At 41.8% G+C, this 22,850-nt stretch overlaps 1 protein-coding gene across 2 annotated transcripts in view; it reads left to right on the top strand.

The window, feature by feature from the left end:
- Window positions 1-18,814: 18,814 nt before the first annotated feature.
- The window catches only part of LOC147434944 (tubulin-folding cofactor E-like), a 30,305-nt gene continuing 26,269 nt past the window's right edge, over window positions 18,815-22,850 (top strand). The window contains exon 1 of one of the 2 annotated variants that reach the window (XM_086491323.1): window positions 18,815-19,272. In XM_086491323.1, coding sequence (XP_086347449.1) covers window positions 18,891-19,272 — 382 coding nt within the window. In that variant the 5' untranslated portion in view covers window positions 18,815-18,890. The remainder of the gene's footprint in view (window positions 19,273-22,850) is intronic. The other variant, XM_086491324.1, reaches the window with a different exon arrangement.

Below are 22,850 nucleotides of genomic sequence, written 5' to 3'. Positions count from 1 at the left end.
CGTGCTGCGCGCCAGGCCCTGCCTCGCTGGTCAACACTGTCGACCCCACCTTCACGCCGCCATCACCTCAGGTCGGCTGGCTCCTCCGCCTTCAAGTCTGCAGCTCAACCCGCTGACATCCCGTCGACCAACGCGCGCAAGTACAGCTGCGTCGCGATCGCCAGGTCCCGCCCAGCCTACAAGTAAGTTAACTTAAATAAATAAAATCTTTCCAAAAAAAAGATTTTAAAAATTACAAAAATCACCCAAAAAAATCTCTTTAAATTATTTATTAAAAAATCAATTAAAAAATGAAAGAAAAGGCTTAGAAAATTACCAAAAATTTATAAACTAATCAAAAATTTATAAACTAATCAAAAATTTATATAAAAAAAGAAAAAAACCTTACAAAAAAATCATAAAAGATAAAAAAGACAGATAAATCACCAAAAAACTTATAAAAAATAAAAACCTCAAAGAAAATTCATAAAAATTCATAAATTGCCACAAGAATTTCACAGATAAATCACAAAAAATTGTAGAAAATTCATAAAAGCATAGAAAATTCATTAAAAAATCATAAATTGTTCGAAAAATTATAAAAATACTAAAAATTTTAGAAAATTCAAAATTTCTCAAAAAAGTAATAAAAATAAAAAGAAAGTTGTCGAAAGAGCCAGAAAGAGGCAAAAAAGCAGAAAATTCACCGTCAAGAGAATCACACATCGTAAAATGAGCAAACCGCAGAAAATCCAGAACAACAGAAGAAAAGCGAGAAAACAGCCAACTCAAAGCCGTTTGAGGAGCAGACAAATTTCAAAATTTGGCATGCTAGAAATTGCCAAGTGCAAGTAATTGCACTAAAAATTAGCTTCTAATCGGACGAACAGGGACACAAATCACGGTGGATTGCAGATTAGGCTATTTAGAGCCCAGAATTTCATTGTTTCAAAAGGTTGCAATCAAATCTGAAACTTTCAAGCTAGAGTTAATCAACTCTTGTGAGTCTAAAGAGCAGTCAACTGCAAAAGTTTTTTGGCTAAAGCAGTTTAATCAAAACCAGACATCAAAAATTCTGCTAATAGATACCAAAATTTGCTAGGAAACAGTTTTTATAGAACTATTCAACATGGACTCAAATCGAGCCGAGAATTCAAGTACAGCAGAACAAGCTAGTAGCAGTGGCAACACAAGTACAAGTGCAACATACCATATTTTACAGCTATATGGCTACAATGGAGATAAAGTCTTATATGCAAATTCAGAAGGCCAGAGATACTTGATAAGCTGTAAAAGCAATACACGAGCCAAGATCCTATTGATCAGAGTAAAGCCAGATCTAGAAAACTCTCAGATGTTCACAGATTTCAATGGAGCCAAGTATTGCAAACTCAAAGATGAAGTGCAGATAAAAGTTCAAAAATTCAACCCAAGTATTTATCCGAAAATCTGCACAACCCAACAAAGCATACAATTGGTGCATATGCAATCAAGGTCATTGTACATGGATTACAGTGGTCACATCTATAGTCGAGAGCTAGAATTGCAAGATCCAACAGATCAACCAATAGAAGCAAATCTAATTGAAGAACCAAGCCAGAGACGGTACAAAGTTTAGGATGGAGCAATCTACAGCTTGATGCTCAGTGTTTTAAAAGAAGATGCCGACAACTTGGTTAGCATAGAAGCAAAAAATTCTTAGGTAGAGCTTGAAATGACATAACCAAATAAAATACCACCAGTCATGGCGTATTGCTCAGATTGTGGACAAAAAGGTGGACATTTATTTGAAGATTGTCTAAGAACTCCAGACAACAAGGACACATCAACCGCCAAGCAAGGTACAAAGGAGATTGGAAATGCGAATCTCGATGTAAGTGCATCTAACTTGTCACTTTTAATGCGATAAGATGATTCTACATTGTCATTAGAAGCACCAGTAAAAGCACTGCAAGTTCAAAATCAGCATATAGATGGGCCTTCACCTGAAAAGCTTAAAATTGATTCTTTGAACAACAAATTTCTGCATGAATTTGGTCAAGGTGTCCAGATATCACTAAATGTTGAAAAGACTATTAGGTTTGCAAATGATTATGCATCCACTACCACAAGTGTGCAATCATTCACGAGTCTAAGGGACACATCAAGCAAAATGATGTTAGCATTGTATGGTACACATAATTCATATGCACACTATGTAGACCAAAAAGGGAAACTGTACAAAAAGGATCAACCAGTGTTTGAACGACCCACATACCAACACATAGAAGTGTGTACAGTGATAGATCAAAAAGGATGATTCATTTCAGAGGAAAGAATCTATTATAGGCCATCCTCTCTAGAGCTGAAGGATATTACCAGAGCGAACCTAAAAATTTGTTCAGAGCCAAACTCTCCTCCATTGGAAAATCAAGCTTCGACGTTGTAACCAAACGAGCATATACTTTGACCAAAACAATCATAGATATAGAAGAGACTAATATCTATGATGCCTTGGGTTCTAAATCACATAAGCTCATATCATAGGAGACCCATGGGATAAACAATATCAGGGCAAAGATAATGCTATCTATAGCTTGACTTGGGGAATAATTTGTCATGTTTCACGGAGATACATAGGAAACTATGTAGAAGGCTTACAGATGACAAACATTAACAGTGCTACCCAAAGTGTACCTTCATAGTCCCAAAAGGTGAGACTAAATCAGAGCCAGACATTTTTGAACTCTTTCACGGAGATACATAGGAAACTGTGTAGAAGGCTTACAGATGACAAACATCAACAGTGCTACCCAAAGTGTACCTTCATAGTCCCAAAAGGTGAGACTAAATCAGAGCAAGACATTTTTGAACTCTTGCAATGAAGCAGACTATAGTGATCACCCTAGCAAGGGGAGAGCTGCAAAATCCATCAAGCTCAGCTCTTGTACCAAGAACCCCAATGTCAATTAGAAGCCCTTCTAGCCAACAGACCTCTTCAAAGCAGAAACCATCGAGAGATCATATGATTTTTGGAAGTTTCCAATTGACCCAGATTCCATCTGAATCTACAGACAAATGCCTCTATGAAGATCATCAAGGACAAAAGTTTCAGTTTATCTCCACAAGTCAAAGTCAAAAGCCAACAAGTACAATAGTTACATGTGACCAAGCTCACATATGCATATCGAGATGCACATGGTAATGAATATCAACAAGATCATGACCTTGTACAAATCCCTATGGATGGCCCGCCGACTAAAGTCAAGGACTATCTGAAGATGATGCAAAGCCTCAAGCTGCCAGAAAAGGTAACAAAAAAGTCAAAGTCAATGGGAGCTAAAGTCCAAAAAGCTACACAAAGGTCACCACCGAAATCTCCTTCGAAGAGACAGATTCTGCCAGAAAGTACAATGGTTCTTTTAAGGTCAAAGGTTACTCAGATGCAGGTAGACAATGCTCAACAATTGCAAAAAGGTGCAATATTACAACCAACGGAGTCAATATCAATTGAAGCGGGTGGTCAAAGCAAAGAAAATGAAGATAAAGCTCAACCAAATGACACTGCCACAACAAAAGCGCTCAAATACAGAAAGAAATTTGGAGACGATCAAGTACAACATTGTTGGTGAGAATGAAGAAAAACTCTCAAGCAAAGTACAACTAGATTTTAAGCTAGACAAGAACCTCATGTCTTTTCGCTCTTGGAAAAAATGTGGCCAACCACAGCTGGAAGATGCTCCTGAAGTTGTGAGCATATCTGGAGACAAATGAGCAGAAGGCTGGGGAATCATCTCCACCACCATTGAAGTAAGTTAACAGACCATCATAGCTCAATTCCACGTGATCACAGCAAAAGATATGCTAGATGACATCATAATAGGAAGGTCAATGGCCCAAAAGGTCCTAGAGATACAAAGTTCAATAAAGATGTAGTCATCACAGACAACAAAGAATGAAGACCAAGACTGGTCACCCGTGGATGACAGCACAAAGTCCTCAAGCACAATTCAAATGGAAGATCTTATTGAAGATGATTCATCTCCATCAAACATAACTTCAGAAGAGCTTAAAGCAAATCAGGCAATAGCAAGTACAGATCAAGCGGAACAAAGAACAGCCACGATAGCTATTGAACAGAGAATGCCACCAAGCTGACAAGAGGTAAAGAAGTTCAAAATTGTAGACAACCAAGAAGCAATAGGAAGTCCAAAGATCAATCAAAAATTGCCAGCTAAATCAGCTAAAGAAAGTCATATTGGAAAACAGAGTCTCAAGCCACCCTCCATAAAGACACAGTTAGATCAAGATGAGACCATAGCAAATACAGAACAGAGAACAGAGATCTTCTATAGAACCAGCAATGAGAATAGCTATAGTTCTCAGCAATACAAAAGGAGCAAGTGTCACATGCAATGCTCTACTAGATAACGAAGCAAGTACAATATGGTTGCAGACAACATTCAGAGCATTTTAGAAATTACTCAGGAAAGCCAGATAACAGGGAAATCATGGGTAAGGCTACAAGTCAAGAAGAAATGGTTTCTACCCTTAGCATCCAACAACATGAAGAGCAAGTAAAATTTTAGGTGAAGCCTTCAAAAGAAATGCTTGTAGATGTCATCTTTGGACATCAGTGGTTAGATCAACACAAGGCCTACAAAGAAGATACAATGCTAATACGCTCTTCTCCAAGAGGTAGCCAACAACATTTACAGGTACCGTTACTACTAGATTCAAAGTTGCAAAAATCACAAGAATCGAAGACAAATCTTGCAAACAAAGGTAAAGCTAAAGTGGAACTTTGGCTGACTAGCAAAGAAGATGTGACAGCATATGCCTCTACATCAAAGAACCCTCATGGATCAACTTCTTCAAGCAAGTCAGGATTTCAAAACTTCAAGTCAATTGCTGACCTAACAAAAACCTTTAAGGATACACCCAAAAAAGCAAAGACATATCAGCCCAAGTACTCAAGAAATAAAAAGAAAAGTAAGCTAGTGTTTGTTCAGAGCAATTTAGTCAAAGTCAATGATCGAATTTGTATTAAAGACAAGAAATCAACACATAAAGACAAACACATGGGATGGATAACATCACAATGGACCTTAAAAGAACAGGAGTACTATGGAGGTAACAGACAAATATGGGTACCAAAACCGCATGTTAGAGCATATGAAGTAACTTCAAGTCCCTCCCAAGAAAGAAGGCCCATTAGGTATCAACCTCAACAATATCCTAGGATACCTAAGAAGCAGGTATACAATAGAGCAAAATCAAAAGGTGTTGAAGTCTACCACCACTCTCAAGAGGATACAGAACAGAGATGGATCTCAAAGAATCTTCCTCTTAGACAAGGATTCTACACAGGCTATACAAAGATTTGGCTACCAGTCAACCACAAGCCAACTACAACTACACCAGACATGCATGAAGATCTCAAAAACTCCAACAAATAGTGCTAAGCAAAGTCCACAAAGGAAATACAAAGGTCCTCAAGAGATTTGGATTCCTAAGTTTGCTCCTAGTTAAAAGCCAAACACTGGCAGTCAACAAAGGCCTACAACAACATCAAAGACTCCTATCAATAGGCCTAATTGGAGAATCAAATAGATAATGGAGTCTTCACAATCAAAGAAGGACAACCCAACCAATGTGAATGCATATTCAAAGATAATAAAACAGGTATGGCAAAAGAAACCTTCAATGCCAACTTGGTCCTTCACTAATCCTCTTTTTGAGGATTCAAGCTTACTTTTACCTAAAGAAATGTTCGTAGTAAGCACAAGAATGTAAAATTCGAGTCGCCAGGGTGCAAAAAACACTCTTTGGCATAGTCAGAGTCAGGCTGCCAAGCCATAAAATGAGCAAAGCATTAGTCCCAAAGCTTCAAGTCATATTAAACTATGTGCTAAGAGTCATAGTTATTAGGCTTACGCTCAAGCTGGAATAATTGAGCATATCTAAGTCGTGTTTCTCATGCTGGATGAGATGAGCATAAGAGTCAAAGTCTATTAACTTACAATTAGTGGAGTGTCGTAGAGTTCAACACTCACGCACATTGCACAGTAAGATGAGAGCACATATCCTTGTCAATGAACACCATTCTTAAAGGGGTGCCAGCTTGCAAATCCATGTCATATGCTTTTATAGCTACACCATCGTTCTGAAGAACCCCTCAAAATCTTTCTTGCACAGCATATTGTTTTCCATGCATTTCTGTGTATGCATAAATAGGATGTCCCATCATCATATGCATTAGACACTCTTTTTTGCTTCCACCTATGCACCTTGAGTGGACTACAATAGGCAAACTAATGTTCCATCATGCTAACCTCTCATATTTGCTGCCTTTTTAATTCCATATCTATCAGCAAATAATCCATTGAGTACTTAATTAATATTTCCCATGCTAATAAGTACTCCAACAATGTGCGTACCTAAAGGAGCTTTTTCCCCACTAGGTTTTTTCCCTTTGGTCATCCAGGTACTATACCCTAATTTATAACCTCATCATTCTACTTCCGTTGTACATACTTTTCATAAATAAACAAAAGCCTCCTCATTATGCTAGTACAACAGACAAATGCAACATATCCAGACCAATCAAGATGCTACAGCAAATTGAACCTCATCAACAAATTCAACGACAAATTAAGACGAAAAGCCCATCAACAACCAATCAAAACCTTCCACAGCCTCCACAGACACTTTTCAACAGTGCCCAAGGATAGGCACTAAAATCGGAAGAGGGGAATGTTAACTGAGTCAACGTCAGTTAACAAGAGCTGTTAAAGACCAAAGACATACGGATGCACATCGAGGATGAATACAAAGAAGCAGTAAAGATTGGAGTTACACATTTTTCACATTTTCCCAAAATGGTCATGTATTGTAAATTCCCAATTTATTTCAATCCATTGTAATATTTTAATGTGTTACAGGCTCAATGGGAGTTCCAAGCTGTAAAGAACACGTCCGTTAGTGTGCCTAGGTTACAGATTCAGTAAGTGGTGGAGCCCTTTGGTGAGAGCTCTTGAGGTGTGTAGCTATGGAGTCATTGAGCTTCTCCTTGCTCATGTGACTTGGTTAACACTAATCAATGCTTAATTCTCTTTCACTATGCCTCTCTCATGCTTCTTGTGATTGCCTATGATGCTTTGCTTGGCTAGATCTTAACTAATTAGTGGTTAATCATGCTCTAATCTTGTGTGATTGCCCTCTTTTGCTTGTGTGTGCATGTAGGTTTGATTGGAGTGTGGTGCTTGATAGATCTGTGTGTGTGTGCTTGCGATTAGTGTATAGCATGATAGGATTAGTGTTGTGTGCGTCTTGCAATCATTAATGTGTGTGATTGGGTTGATTGGAGATGAAGGGAAGTGGATGTGGAGATTGCCCATCATTGTGGCTTAGCTCCTCCATAGGCCAAGAAGCTCACCTCGTAGAGTTAACCATTCATGTTGCCATGATTAGCTCACTAATTGTGTGAGTGTTTCCATGCCCTAGCCGGGTAGCTCATTCCTCCAAATTGATAATTTTGTTGGTCATTGGAGCTATGCAACGATGGAACCCCCAATAGCTAGCTTCTTGTCGAATGGTTATATGTACAAGTGGTGAATAAGCTTGACAGTTGGATCTCCTCTTCCTCATAGTAGGAGGACATGCGCGACACAAGAGTGTAGCCTTAACCGTAGTCATGGGGCCCCAGGTTGATGCGCTATAAGGCCATCCATAGAGACAAACTCGTCTCTACTCAAGGATTTCAAATTGCATAGCTTTGGAGGCAAGGAAAGAGAGCTGAATAAAGATTCTATAAATATCTTTTTAGCAAAGTGGTTAAATATTTATGAACTGTAAAAGCAGCCTAGCTGTGTGCAACCTTTAGAGGCTAGGTTCTTGTTGATTGGCACGATATACACGTGGTGGATAAGCTTGACTACTCATCTCGCAACTTGGGTGTAGTTCAAAACTATGTTTCAAAAGGAGTGCTTACCAAGCAATGAAGAAGAGAGAAACTAGGATTTATGGGACAAATGTTCCATGGAGAACAAGTCCCTAACTCGGTACATCTTGAACTATAGAGAAATAGGACTCAATTTAAAAGGAATTGATGCATTCTACACTTTGTGGGGCTTCAAGAGGGGCCTAACAAAAGATATCTTGAGTATGTTGAGCCTCTCCAACGAAAGACTTATTTGAAGGGATCAAATATGCACAAATCTATGATGACATCAAGCATCGTGGTGCACAACATAGTCCAAGTAGGGCTAGGGATAAATAGAAAAAGGGGTCAGCATTTAAAAAAATGGATTCTGTAGTGGGAGGCAGGGGGAGAGGATGGACCACGAGTGTCATGGTCATCGTTGGACTAACTAACGTGATCGTTTAAAAAGAAAACAGAGTCTAAAATTTGAAAAGAAAGTGTTCTACAGTAAAGCGCAAAAGAAAAAGTAATGCTTTAACTACAATGAGGTAAGGCACACCAAGGCCGAATGCCCAAAGCTCAAAGCTAGCACTAGCGGCAGTGAGCCTAAGAGAGATGGTAAATCATCTAGGCAGTTGCACACAGTGCAGAGGCTTCCTCTCAATTTTGGAGAATTCAGGGAGGTGACAGTGTGCCATTGTGATGAGTGCCATGCTTGTTGATTGACACAGGCTATGTGGCAGCCTAACGTAGGTCCTCATGACATGGTACACAAGTACGGCACCATATGTGGCCGTAGAGTCATAGATGAGGGAGCTAACCATAAGTTCTTAAACTACACATTGGTTAGAAATTTAAGATTGATCAAGATTGCAAGCTATCATGAGTACATGGTTCAGGTAATACCATTAGTGTTGCTATGTATACCATATTATTCAAATTCCAATCCCCAAACCAAACCTTAAACTAATATATTATTTTAAAACAATCTAAAGCTGGTACATTCATTTAAAATGAGTACTCAACAACAGGTAATACCATGAGTGCTACAAAACCACCAAGATAAGAGTTAGTCGTGAGCAGTCCATCGTAACAGTAACATTAGTATAGCAACCGGCTTTACTTTAGAGTTCTATCAAATCCCACGCAGACAAAGGAACCCATACAAGCCAAATAGAGAGAGTACAAACATAGGTATATGGTTACAAAAATCCAAATAACTCAGACATAAGGCCAATCTATACCTTATAACAAGGCCGAATACGGTTTGTATAACCCAGATAGTGCAATTTCTAGTACTTAAGATAAGGATTCAATCAATTCTATAAGTTTCCATAGTAAATATCTGGTAAAATCAGAGAAAAGGAATCGGCAACAGCAAGGACCAGCAAGGGACTGTAAGGCATACCCCATACCATTGAATAGTAAGGAACCGATCAGTAGTTCCACTATAAGCTCAAAGTACAACATCATAACTTATTCCATCCAACATTTAAATACATGGCCAGTCCACCTTACCCGTCATTCAACTACAAAACAAAGATTAGAGTCAAGGGTTGGCATTCCAAAACAACCCCACCTGGCATTCTAAGAGAGAAGGGCATTGCCATGCCTTATTATCGGCTAGGATGTGCTGTAATACAGCCCAAAAACATATCCTCTCCCATTCCTCATTAGCTTAGATGAATTCAAGAATGTTTCGTTAATGAGTATCGCCTATTTTTGTCTAAAAAAGTGTAATCGACAACATTAGATTATCGAGCATTATTCCAATAGTTCCTTTCCAATGTACCATACCACACCATATTCAACAGACCATAAATCAGTACAGACAATGCACAGTACCTCTGTAGATTTGGCAGGAGTCTTTTTGTTGGGGGCCATCTCAAAAATTATTGCAGAGTTGAAGCCTTTACACACAACCGACGTAGCGTATGCAAAAAAAGAATAGAAGTACGTCTTGCTGAATGAAAGCTAAGTGAGCATCAAGCTCACCTTATAAAGTGCTGCCAACACCTCGCATGTTCTTTCAGCTGTCCTTTAGAGCCCACTCCGGAGAAGATTGATGAAGGAAAGTTGCATTCGATTCACCTACCACCAGTGCCCAGGTTGTGTGGCGGTTCCAGTTGCATGGTTCCCCAATATAGAGAGCGGTGGTTGAAGTCTACATGCACCCATAGAGGATGTGCTACCTCTCTGTCACACCAATAGCGTATTCAAATGATTAGCCTTAAAAAATGAGTCTTTCAGAATCTAGTTGCTGCCCAAAATCCCTTTTAGGCATTCACTTGGCATCACATGCCCTCAATACATGTAAACCTCATGCCACGTGGTGGGCCAAAGTGTTTTTTTCTTAAGTTATACTCCCCAAAACCACCATGTTAGTGGTAATCTTTATCCCAATCATCGGATGAAAGCATGGCACTTCCCTATTTGATGATTCAAGATATAGCAAAAAGCAAAGAAATGTTAGTTAAATGTTTGAATGGGGCCAAATTAAGCCAAAAAGTTATAATGTGGTAGATCCAATTCACAATTAGATCCAGTACGAGAGAGAGAGAGAGAGAGAGAGAGAGAGAGAGAGAGAGAGAGAGAGAGAGAGAGAGAGAGAGAGAGAGAGAGAGAGAGAGAGAGAGAGAGAGAGAGACAGACCCACCCTTACCCAGGGAAGGTCTTCCACTTGGTGAGGGGGGTCATCACCACGTGGTGAGACCTCCCCTACATCTAGTGTATCAATGTATGAGTTTCAGAAGTTCAATAACAATCTCCTTGTTGACCGAGCATAAGGGCCAAGAGTTTTTAGTGAGAAAATTCATAATAGTGCCATGTACCTCTTTTATGGCAAACCCATTCGCCTTATATTTCTTCATTAGGTGACATATCGCCTGAAAGGCTATGGACGAGTTCGAGGATGAGTACGTGATAATATACACCATGCCAAGACACGTTTTTAATGCTACCTTATGTGGACGATTACTCTTCCTTTTGACATATTCAATCAGGCCCAAGTGCAGATTGTCTCCTTTCCAAGAGAATTTTATGACATACCTTCCCAGATACAAAGGCTACGCAATCCTTTATTTAAGACCGAAAAGAGCCCATATATACCATATTATTCAAATTCCAATCCCTAAACCAAACCTTAAACTAATCTGTGATTTTGAAACAATCTAAAGCTGGTACACTCATTTAAAATGAGTACTCAACAACAGGTAATACCATTAGTGTTGCAAAACCATCAAGATAAGAGTTAGTCGTGAGCAGTCCATCGTAATAGTAGCATTAGTATGCCAACCGGCTTTACTTTAGAGTTCTATCAAATCCCAGGCGCAGACAAAGGAACCCGTACAAGCCAGATAGAGAGAGTACAAACATAGGTATATGGTTACAAAAATCCAAATAACTTAGACATAAGGCTAAGCTATACCTTATACCAAGGCCGAATACGGCTTGTATAATCCAGATAGTGCAGTTTTCACTACTTAAGATAAGGCTTCAAGCAATTCTATTAGTTTCCATAGTAAATATCTGGTAAAATCAGAGAAAAGGAATTGGCAACAGCAAGGGCCAGCAGGGGATAGTAAGGAATAACCCATACCATTGAACAGTAAGGAACCGATCAACAGCTCCACTATAAACTCAAAGTACAACATCATAACTTATTCTAGCCAACATTTAAATACATGGCTAGTCCACCTTACCCATCATCCAACTACAAAACAAAGATTAGAGTTAAGGGTCGGCATCCCAAAACAACCCCACCTGGCATTCTAAGAGAGAAGGGCATTGCCAGGCCTTATTATCAGCTAGGATGTACTATAATACAGCCCGAAAACACATCCTCTCTCATTCCTCATTAGCTTAGATGAATTCAAGAACGTTTAGCTAATGAGTATCGCCTATTTTTGTCTAAAAAAGTGTAATCGACAACATTGGATTACCGAGCATTATTCCAATAGTTCATTTCCAATATACCATACCACACCATATTCAAAAGACCATAAATCAATACATACAATGAAAAGTACCTCTATAGATTTGGCAGGAGTCTTTTTGTTGGGGGCGATCTAAAAAATTATTGCAGAGTTGAAGCCTTTACACACAACCGACGTAGCGTATGCAAAAAAAGAATAGAAGTACCTCTTGCTGAATGAAAGCTAAGTGAACATCAAGCTCACCTTATAAAGTGATGCCAACACCTCGCATGTTCTTTCAGCTATTCGTAGAGCCCACTCCAGAGAAGATTGATGAAGGCAAGTTGCATTCGATTCACCTACCACCAGTGCCCAGGTTGTGTGGCGGCTCCAGTTGCATGGGTCCCCAATATAGAGAGCGGTGGTTGAAGTCTGCATGCACCCATAGAGGACGCACTACCTCTCTGTCACGCCAAATAGCGCATTCAAATGATTAGCCCTAAAAAATGAGTCTTTCAGAATCTAGTTGCGGCCCAAAATCTCTTTTAGGCATTCACTTTGCATCACATGCCCTCAATACATGTAAAACTCATGCCACGTGGTGGGCCAAAGTGTTTTTTTCTTAAGTTATACTCCCCAAAACCACCATGTTAGTGGTAATCTTTATCCCAATCATCGAATGAAAGCATGGCACTTCCCTATTTGATGATTCAAGATATATCAAAAAGCAAAGGAATGTTAGTTAAATGTTTGAATGGGGCCAAATTAAGCCAAAAAGTTATAATGTGGTAGATCCAATTCACAGTTAGATCCAGTACACACACACACACACACACACACACACACACACACACACACACACACACACACACACACACACACACACACACACAGAGAGGATGGGACAAATGGAGAAAGCGCACAGTGGACGCTATCGCTTGGTTGGGGGAAATGATGGAGAGAGAGAGAGAGAGAGAGAGAGAGAGAGAGAGAGAGAGAGAGAGAGAGAGAGAGAGAGAGAGAGAATTCGCGAGGGTTTGCCTATATAAAGGCATATAAAGCTATGTTCTTTACTCAATTTAAAATTATCATCGAGTGCGTCTTTTTATTCAGTGTAAGTTTCTCTCTCTATCTATTTCTCTATCCCAACCGCGACTCTATAGCAATGTCTATTGATGTGGTAGCACAATTTTGGGTGGACGATTGTGACATTAACTAGCATTTGCTGAAGGGAGCTTTTTGCATAAGATTAGGGAATCCAGCACAAAGTTCATACAGAGAGCTTTTTCATTAAACTCGCCAACCTTTCCATTTTTCATAAAAAGCTCCCTCCAATCCCCTACTCTCTTTTAGAGCATGGATAACCACTAAAGTTCCAAATCCCGAGTTGGATTATTCAAGTCATACCCAAATATGGGTGTTATTATTCTGAAAAAAAGTAGACATGGAAAATGTCTACCCCAACATAAGACCACCAATTAGCACATACTAACATGAAGTATGCCAAAGAGAGTCAATCCTAAAAGAGCATCACATGAATGGAGTAGATGTAGGACAATGAACGACCACATAAATGGAGTAGATGTAAGACAATGAGCAACCACATAAAGATAATTACATAAATGGAGTAGATGTAGGGCAATAAAGCAACCCATTATTTCTACTGCTACACTAGTAGCATGGTTTCTAAATAATTTCCAAGAAAATTGAGAGAAAGAGGAGGCCTCTTGTTGGGTTTCACGGACCACAAACAACATATTGAGCACCGGATCAAAGCACACCACCTTTGTAGATAAACTCCTTGACCTTATCATTATTTCAAACAACAAATGGTTTTTTACGCCATTTGGCAATTGCGACTATCTTCAATAAGCAAGGATCCTTTTTGTACATTGATCACAATAAAGAAAACATGCATACAAGTTGCTAGACCTATTCTTTATGTATGAAGGGTCCTTATTCTAAAGTAACATGAATGAATGAAGGCATGTTGCTACTAAGTCATGTATACATGTTTTATGTTTGAGCACTTATGTTGGTCATAGTTGCATGCATACTTGTATGGAAAAAATTATCATAAGCAAATAATTTGAAGAAGTAATGAAATCTACTTGCTTTTAGGGCCCTATGATATTTGGCAAAGGGTGTTTATGGATTACCAGTCCTTCATGAATCTCCTAGATCGAATCTTACAATTCAATTTTCCATGATCGTGGAAGTAAAATACATTTAACATAAAACGCGAAGAGATCAATCAGAATGAGCGTGTATAAAAATATCAAATCTAGTTACTTCTAAAAACAGTATCAAACCATGGATTTGTTCATAAATGTAATGTTGGACATGAAAGAGGGTAAGAGAGAACCAAGAAACACAAGGAGAAAAATACTAGACTCTTTGAAATGCATTGTGTTCATTTGAACTTCGAAGTATTTTGTTAAGGTTGATGGTTTGCAAGCGAGTAACTTACAATGTAGCTTGTTTTTCCAACAAGCCTGTATACAAAGAGCCTTCAAAAGCACATTAAAATACATAGAAGGTGCCAAAACCAATCTTTTTGACGGTCTCGTCATACGCCACAACCATGGAGAAACATGAGAGACCACGAGGGAGCAATCATGCACACCTCCTAGACTAGAGTGCTACACATGCACATGAGGGAGGAGATGTCACGTAGCCTATAATGGTAGTGGCCAGGTCAACTGCCTTCTGGCTGTAGAGCCAAGAGTTCAGGGGGAGACCGCCCGACTGTAGTTCCCGGGTGGCTAGACCAATGTGGACGACATGTCACACCTATATAAAGGGTCTAAGATGAGGGGATTCCTCGTTTCCCATAGGCCAAGTGGTGCGCTCGGCAACCTAAACCCTCTAGGAAAAATTCTCGTAGCAACATTATGCGGATGTAACATTGGTAGCAGAGCTAGGGTTGGATGACCGCATGTGAATGGGCCCACATAACCTCAATCCACTAATCATTGGCTTCATGAGGATTTTGTGGAGCTAAGGTGGAATATTGTGTTACAAGAAGACGAAGTATGCTACACAAAATAGAGGTGCCCCATAGCTTGTGGAGAGAAGGTGCTCTTACTCTCTTTCTCTCTTTCCCACAAGTATTCTCTCTCCACACTCATGCTTATTCTCTCTCACATCCCGCTCTTGCTTGCCATGGCACACTCACGCAATGCCACTAGATGTTTTGCTACCACCGCGCCTTTGAACCATGGCCCGCAAGTGCCATTGATGCCTTGTAGTGCCACCATCATCGTTGTCACCTAAGATGTCACTGACAAAGTCTATAGTGTTGCCCTCGCTTTGTGATGTCTCTCTACTGAGTCGTGCCACCTTCTCACTGCATGATGCCACTATGTAGAGTCCTACTACCCTCTCGCTGTAGGATAGCACACGCAAGCATCATCGATACCCTACATGTTGGGTACTAGTTGTCCCCACCTGCTCATTTTCACCACACTGCAATGGCCTCCAACTGATGAGGAGCGCTAGCATCACCGTCCACCTGCTAAGCTCGTTGTTTGTGCCACCTAAGGAGTTACCACATACAACTACCCTCCCATGCCTGCTACCTGCTCACCCTATCCTCCAACACCACGCCAATCACTAGTTTACATAGAAGATAAAATTTATTTTATCTAGTTCAATTGACCTTTTATGAAGTGGAGGTGGTTCCCACATCTTACATTCAATTGGTTGCGGAAGCTGGTTCCCATAGGGTAACGACCATAAGGGAAAGATGGCGCTTTACCACCACCTCTCCTCTTGCCATCACACAACCACAAACTTTTTCTTGCTAGCATTCAAGTGACTATCTAAAGGACCCCTACCGAGCTATCTCGCCATAGACACCAGGTCCTTTCTCGCTCTTTAGCACCTTTGTCGATCAGTTCATGTGAGCCACCAATGTCGTCCATAGTTGTAGACCTTGCCATTGGACCTGGCATGCCTGTAGAGGCCATTGACATTGATGATCGACTTTTGGATGATGAACGAGATTTTATAGAGATCGATACCGTCGAGGGAGAGGATGATGCAAAATATTTTAGTGCAAAACTGACCACATTAAAAAAAGTATAGGGCTAATGTAGTCATGATGCTTCAGAGCATCTCCACATGCCTAGATGCATTGACAACCATTTCAATTGACTCTCTTCTTCCTCGTAGTAGGAGAACACCCGCGGCACGAGTGAGCGTAGTCTCACCCATAGTTATGGGGGCACAAGTCTATGCACTTACAGGGCCATCTGTAGAGACAAACTCGTCTCTACTCAAGGATGTTAAATTTCATAGCTTTGTAGGCAAGGAAAGAGAGAGGAACAAAGATTTTGTAAATATATTTTTAGCAAAGCGGTCATATATTCGTGCATTGTGAAAGTAGCCTAGCTATGTGCAATTCATAGAGGCTAGCTTCTTGTTGATTGGCTATATGTACAAGTGGTGGATAAGCTTGACAGTTGGATCTCCTCTTCCTCATAGTAAGAGGACATCCACGGCACAAGAGCGTAACCTTGCCCATAGTCATGGGGGCCCAGGTTGATGCGCTTATAGGGCCATCCATAGAGACAAACTAGTCTCTACTCAGGGACTTTAAATTGCATAGCTTTGGAGAAGAAGGAAAGGGAGTTGAATAAAGATTCTATAAATATCTTCTTAGCAAAGTGGTTAAATATTCATGAACTATAAAAGCAGCCTAGATGTGTGCAGCCAATGTGGGTGATAGGCCACACCTATATAAAGGGTCTGAGATGAGGGGCATTCCTCGTTTCTCATAGGCTAGGTGGTGCGCTTGGCAACCTAAACCCTCTAGGAAAACTTCTCGTAGCAACATTATGTGGATGTAACATTGGTAGCAGAGCTAGGGCCAGATCACCACATGTGAATGGGCCCACATAACCTAAATCGCTTAATGATGATTTTGCGGAGCTAAGGTGGAATATTGCGTTACAAGAAGACAAAGTAAGATACACAAATAGAGGTGCCCCATATCTTGTGGAGAGAATGTGCTCTTACTCTCTTTCTCTCTCTGCGCCAAACATTCTCTCTCCACCTCATGCTTATTCTCTCTCTCATCCCGTTCTTCTCGCTTGCCATGGCACACTCATGCAGTGCCACCAGCTGCTCTGCTACCATTGCACCTTGAACCATGGCTCGTAGGTGCCGTTGCTGCCCTTCTTGATGCCTTGTAGCGCCACCATCATCGTTGCCACCTAAGATGTCACTAACAAAGTCTACAATGTCGCCCTCGCTTTGTGTCGCCGCTCTACTGAACAATGCCACCTTCTCACTACAGGATGCCACCTATGTAGAGCCCCCGATACCCTCTCACTATTGGACACTACACGCAAGCATCTTCAATTACCTGCATGCTGGGTACTAGTCGTCCCCACCTTCTCAATCTTCACCACTTGCTTGCTCCATAGATATGCATATTTTTAAAATAGCCCACTATCATGGAGCTCAAAGTCTTTTTAAAAAAACATCATAGAGAGCTTTCTTGCCACAACCATGTTGGCCATATGTTGCAATCAACAAGCCCATCAAGAACTTCTCGTGGATTCGTGAGGATGCTACATTTGGTATACACACTCACCAATGTGCTCCATAGATATGCATCTTTTTGAAATAGCCCACTATTATGGAGCTCAAAGTCTAGACTTGGTACAAATCCCTAATCCTTCTTCTACGCAAAGGCTTTTAGGCTGGTAAAAAAAACTCGTTGCTTTTGACTTCTCATCATGTTTTTCTTGTCTAGGCTTGACTTCTGTAGCCAATATTGCTACTTCCCTTGATTTGTCACTGGATTTGATGTTGCTCTATAGACAAAAACTTAGTGATGCTTACAAGATATTCATCAACCACAAAAATTGAGAAACAGTGTGTGTGTGTGTGTGTGTGTGTGTGTGTGTGAGAGAGAGAGAGAGAGAGAGAGAGAGAGAGAGAGAGAGAGAGAGAGAGAGAGAGAGAGAGGAGAAAGAAAACCCAAAGAGAGACAATGTCTTGTACCTCGGTAGTATGGCCAACATAATTCGTGATTAGCGGATGCAAAAAATTGAGACAAACATCTGCTGCTAGTGATTGAGATGCACACAACCAATATCAAAAGCGAAGCCCAAAAAAAGCCAGCGCGTATAAAATAAAGGAATAAAACTTGTAGCCACACGGATGCTTGACAACTCGAGGATTTGAATGGAGCTAACGAAGTAAAATTTTTGAAACTCCCCCCCCAGCCCCCTCTTCCCCAACACTAAAGCCCCCACTTTGTGAGATCGACGATCGTGAGCAATGCGCACGTATCTTGAGGAGATTGGATGGTCAACAAAAAGTCAACGCGACGTGTCCACCCCTTGATTTGAACTCGGGTGTGGATTGTGGGAGTCCAATGCCTTAACCACATGCGCGCGTGGCAAACATAAATATATAAAGTGAACTTCGACAAGCAAAAGTAAACTAAGACAAAAAAAAAAAACTTGGACACGCTTCAATAAGATCAAACGGCCAATTTCGTCTCGGGTCTCCCGCGTGCAGAATCCAGATGGTTGCCCAGCACTGTAGATCCCATGATGGGGTCTTCATTAAAGAGCCCGTGGGATTTAGTAATGAGGCCCCCCCCCCCCCCCCCCCCCCCCCCCCCCCCTCCCCCCCCCCTGCCCCAGCATTAAAGGGCACGGAGCCAAAGCAGCCGTTGATCCCCGCGTGGATCTCGAGGCGATTGTGTGGCTCACAAAAAATGGCGGCCCCCCATGCACCCCCGCGAGTCGAACCTGCGACCTCCCACACGCGAGGCTCATGCACTATCCACTTCACCCGCACGCACATTGTGACCATGGTGAGAGACTTAAGCATGATAAATAAACTCACCCCCCATGCAATTTTTGTCCAAGTTTACTTTTCGGCGATCTAACGGTCCGCAATTTCTCGATGTCTGTGTTTCCACTCGCGCGCCATCGATCCCATGGCCAAAGCTTCATTTAATGCTCTGCGCCCTTTAGTGCTGAGGCCCCCCTCCCCTATGAACACGTGGCATGGGGGCGTTTTAAGTTTCAACTTCTCCTCTAGCAGTGTGAGGGCAGTGGAGGTACAGGATGCCAATGCTGAAGCCCGTAGCCGCGATGGCAAGAGAAGCGAATGCAGAGCAGGCGGGGGCCAAGGACAGAAAGAATGAGTGTTCCTTCGTTGTGGGTCAAAGGGTAATAAGCTGCCCTGCTAAGGACAAGGAGAAAGACCCGCAGTTGGGTACAGTGAGATATGTTGGCCCCGTGCAAGGGCAGCAGGGACTTTGGGTCGGTGTAGATTGGGACTCTGGTGATGGCCGGCACGATGGCTCCCTTGACGGTGTCCGCTACTTCGAAGCTCGCCGCCCTACATCTGCTTCTTTTGTGCGGCCTCACCTTCTCTCTGCTGGATGCAACCTGCATCATGCCATCACATCTCGCTACAAGGCCAATGCTGATCCCTCTGATGATGGTAAGTTTTGTGACCCACACATAAGATTATCTGAGGTTCTGAGAACAATTGGCACATTGACTTTTCCAATGTTGTGTCTTCAGAACTGATGCCTTTTTTCATGTTCTACTCACGAATGTTACTTGGATAATGCATTTTGTTCTGGTGCTTTTCATAGAATTTACTATGGAGCATGGATTTTTGTTTCGTGTAATGATTATATTGTTTACCAGCTCATGCTTGCAAAATACTTAGACATAGCAATTTCTTTGAGCCAGCGACAAACACCTATATTAGATTGGCGCCTTCTTTTTTATCCCCCTTTTGTAGATTTGGAGCACATAGTTTGCCAAGCGGCATTTGTGTTTTGAATTGGATTTTGCCAAAGGCAAGGATTGCAAATCTGTCCTGCTCTGTCTCATATCCGAGGGCTAGCACTGAATATGCTGGCAATACTATAGCCCCCCCGTATAGGTCATCTCTGGTAAATGGACGCCATCATCCAAAGGATCCCGAGCCAAATTTGCTCCGCTTGAGGGCATCGCATAAGCAATGTCTCTGAGTTTTGTAGAATGATCCGGGAGTGTCACGTGCACATCTAACACTATGTGCATGTGGACAAGCTGTAACTCCTATTTCTTTCTAAGGTTTAGGATAGCCTAGGAAGTGTTTTGACACCCTTGTGAGCATGTACGCAGGACGTGCATGTCCAATCACTTTAGATCAGTTGCATACGCTGTGATTGCACATGAGCATAGCCAGTGTTTGCTACGTGTAGGCATTGGGGTGTTCCCATACAGTTGCATTAGTACCCAGCCTATGTATTTCTCTGCATGTGAATCACCTCTTATTAGTAGTTCATCAACTTATTAATAAGTGACATTTTACCATCATTTAGAAATCGCGGGTTTTTAAGTGGCATTGACCCAAATTTTACCCCATATATAAGTGACCCTCGGGGTCATTTCTCAACCATAAGTTAGTACCTCAGTACCAGCAAAGCACCAGTACCCGTAGTACCACAACACCCCAGCCATCAGTAGCAGATTGCATCGCCATCGGTTTTCAGCCATCGTAGCAGATCAACGAGCGTTTTCAGATTTAGCCCTCAGATCAGCTAGCGTTTTGATCGTCGACATCGGCGTTAGCAAATCAGCCCATAGCCTCGTTGTCATTCGCATGTCCCATCAATCCATTAGCGTTTTTGCTTTTCAGCCCTTAGCCTTGCAGAGCCAAGCATCTACATCAAGTTCCCATCAACATCTCAGCATCGAGGACCATTGTATCATCATTTGTGCAATCTAAAGAAAATACCTCTCTAGCAAAGCACCAGTACCCGTAGTACCACAACACCCCAGCCATCAGTAGCAGATTGCATCGCCATCGGTTTTCAGCCATCGTAGCAGATCAACGAGCGTTTTCAGATTTAGCCCTCAGATCAGCTAGCGTTTTGATCGTCGACATCGGCGTTAGCAAATCAGCCCATAGCCTCGTTGTCATTCGCATGTCCCATCAATCCATTAGCGTTTTTGCTTTTCAGCCCTTAGCCTTGCAGAGCCAAGCATCTACATCAAGTTCCCATCAACATCTCAGCATCGAGGACCATTGTATCATCATTTGTGCAATCTAAAGAAAATACCTCTCTAGCAATAGTGAGGGGGGACCCTTGGAGGGGGGTTTGGGACCCCATCTGGTGGAGTCCTCTCTCTCTCTCTCTATCACTCACATCACCCTCTCTCACATTATCATTCTTTTTCTCTATCTAGTCTATTGCACAACTCTCATGAAGTAAAACGAAGTCTCTTATTAAAAAGAACCTTGAGTACGCATTGAGCACTCATCTTGAGCACACACCCTAAATCACTTCGGTTGCATATAACATTAGTATCAGAGATCTTTGGCAGTGTTTGGTATCATCACTCAAGGAAAGAACTTAAGAATTCCTCTCGGATTTTTGTTCCAAAGAATCGTGTCAGACCCCGGACTTATTAACCACTCCCACCCTGAGTCCATTGAGCATCGGGCACGCTCCCGTCTTCATTGCTTTGTCTTAAGGGCATTTAAGCCATAAAGAACCACATAAATTTTTTTCTTTTGCTTGTTAAGATTGCACGTAACCGAAGACCACTTGGGCGTGTTGATCTCTCTAATCTGTGTTTTTAAAGAGTGACAGGTAACCCAGAAAAGAAGGGCTTGTCCAGCCTCCCCTCGTTCCTCTCTTCCACTCATTGAGAATGGACCTTGCACATTTCGGCAGGCCAATTGACATGAGGTGGGAAAAAGCAACCTTGGTGTGAGCGCAAGGCCGCCAAGGGGTGCACCCGGAGGAAGGAGTTAAGCTTGGGTAAGAGAAAAGCCTTCTTAATTGCAGATTGCAAGCAGTACCAAGTACCAAGAACCTCAATGTCAGGTGTAGTGGAATTGAAATGGTGAAGATCTAGTTTTACACTTCCATAAAATCCTTTCTTTCTTTCCTTGCGTTAGTGATTCCGTTTTGCTTGAATGATGGTTCCTTTTACTTTCTCCTAAAGAGAAGGGCTGAGAGAATGCAGTAGAGATGTGTAAAGGGAGAGAGAAAGAGAGAGAAAAGAAGAGCAACACCCGATGGGGTCCAACCAACCCTCTCAAGGGCCCCCCACTCTGTTGCCGATGTGGTATTTGCTTTAAATTGTGTAAATGGAATGTACACACAAAGCAATACCTCAAGTGTAGACTCTATTGACTCGAATGATGATTGTCACCGCAGTAACTCCTCAAGACGAGGCACCTTTGGGGCCGATTTGATGCACCTTTGGATTCTTCTCGATGTGGGATTGCGGATGGCCACCAAGGGGAAGATATGGGGCTGAATTGCGCTCCCAATGTGAGAGGAATGAAGGACTGAAAGCTGGCTGCAAAAATGCAGATCTGTGACAAAAAACGCAGCACGCAGATCTTGATGACAACGATGATGGGCAGCAATGGAGGAGTAGATGCCGGCGAGGGAATGGCCGAGGGGAGGCTCAATGAGCTGCCAAAGTACCGGATTGTATCTGGGAGAAGCTAGCGTTAGCAGATCTCGCACCACCGCGACAACGAAGGGCTGGAAACCGAAAACGTTGGCTGATCTGCACTCGGAAGAGGAAGCGCTATGGCGGAAGATGGGATCGCAAGGCCGAGGGTTGCAAAACGCTAGAGAATCTGCAACTCCCAAAACGCGAGGCAATCTGCAAAATGCTAGGCTGCGTTGCTCCTCATGCTAGCGCTAGGAAAATCTATTGAAAGGCTGGCCCTCTTGGTCCCTTTGTAGGCCAAGATTTGGGCTTATGAATTTATTTAGGCTTAGGTAGGGCAATCCGTCCACCACACCCAACAAATAAATCATTAAAATGAATTATTAAAAAGTTAGGCCAGGGGTTCAGTTTTGGGTGAAATTGTCGCACATTTGCCCACCCGGGAATTGGATCGACGCGGGGAATGGCTCGTTGGATTCCTCTAACCTAGAAGTACATGCACGTCATGTCAGATGCCCACCGTAGTGTAATAACATATGTCAAAACACGTATACAAACCATTTATGCAAAAGGGTTCGAAAACTGGAATACCTAATCTAGTGGACT

This window comes from Adiantum capillus-veneris, chromosome 19, assembly GCF_014529385.1.
Source record: "Adiantum capillus-veneris isolate H3 chromosome 19, ASM1452938v2, whole genome shotgun sequence".
NCBI classification, from domain to species: domain Eukaryota; kingdom Viridiplantae; phylum Streptophyta; class Polypodiopsida; order Polypodiales; family Pteridaceae; genus Adiantum; species Adiantum capillus-veneris.
Note: the sequence above shows the minus strand (reverse complement) of the source record. Positions and strands in the feature narration are given on the sequence as shown.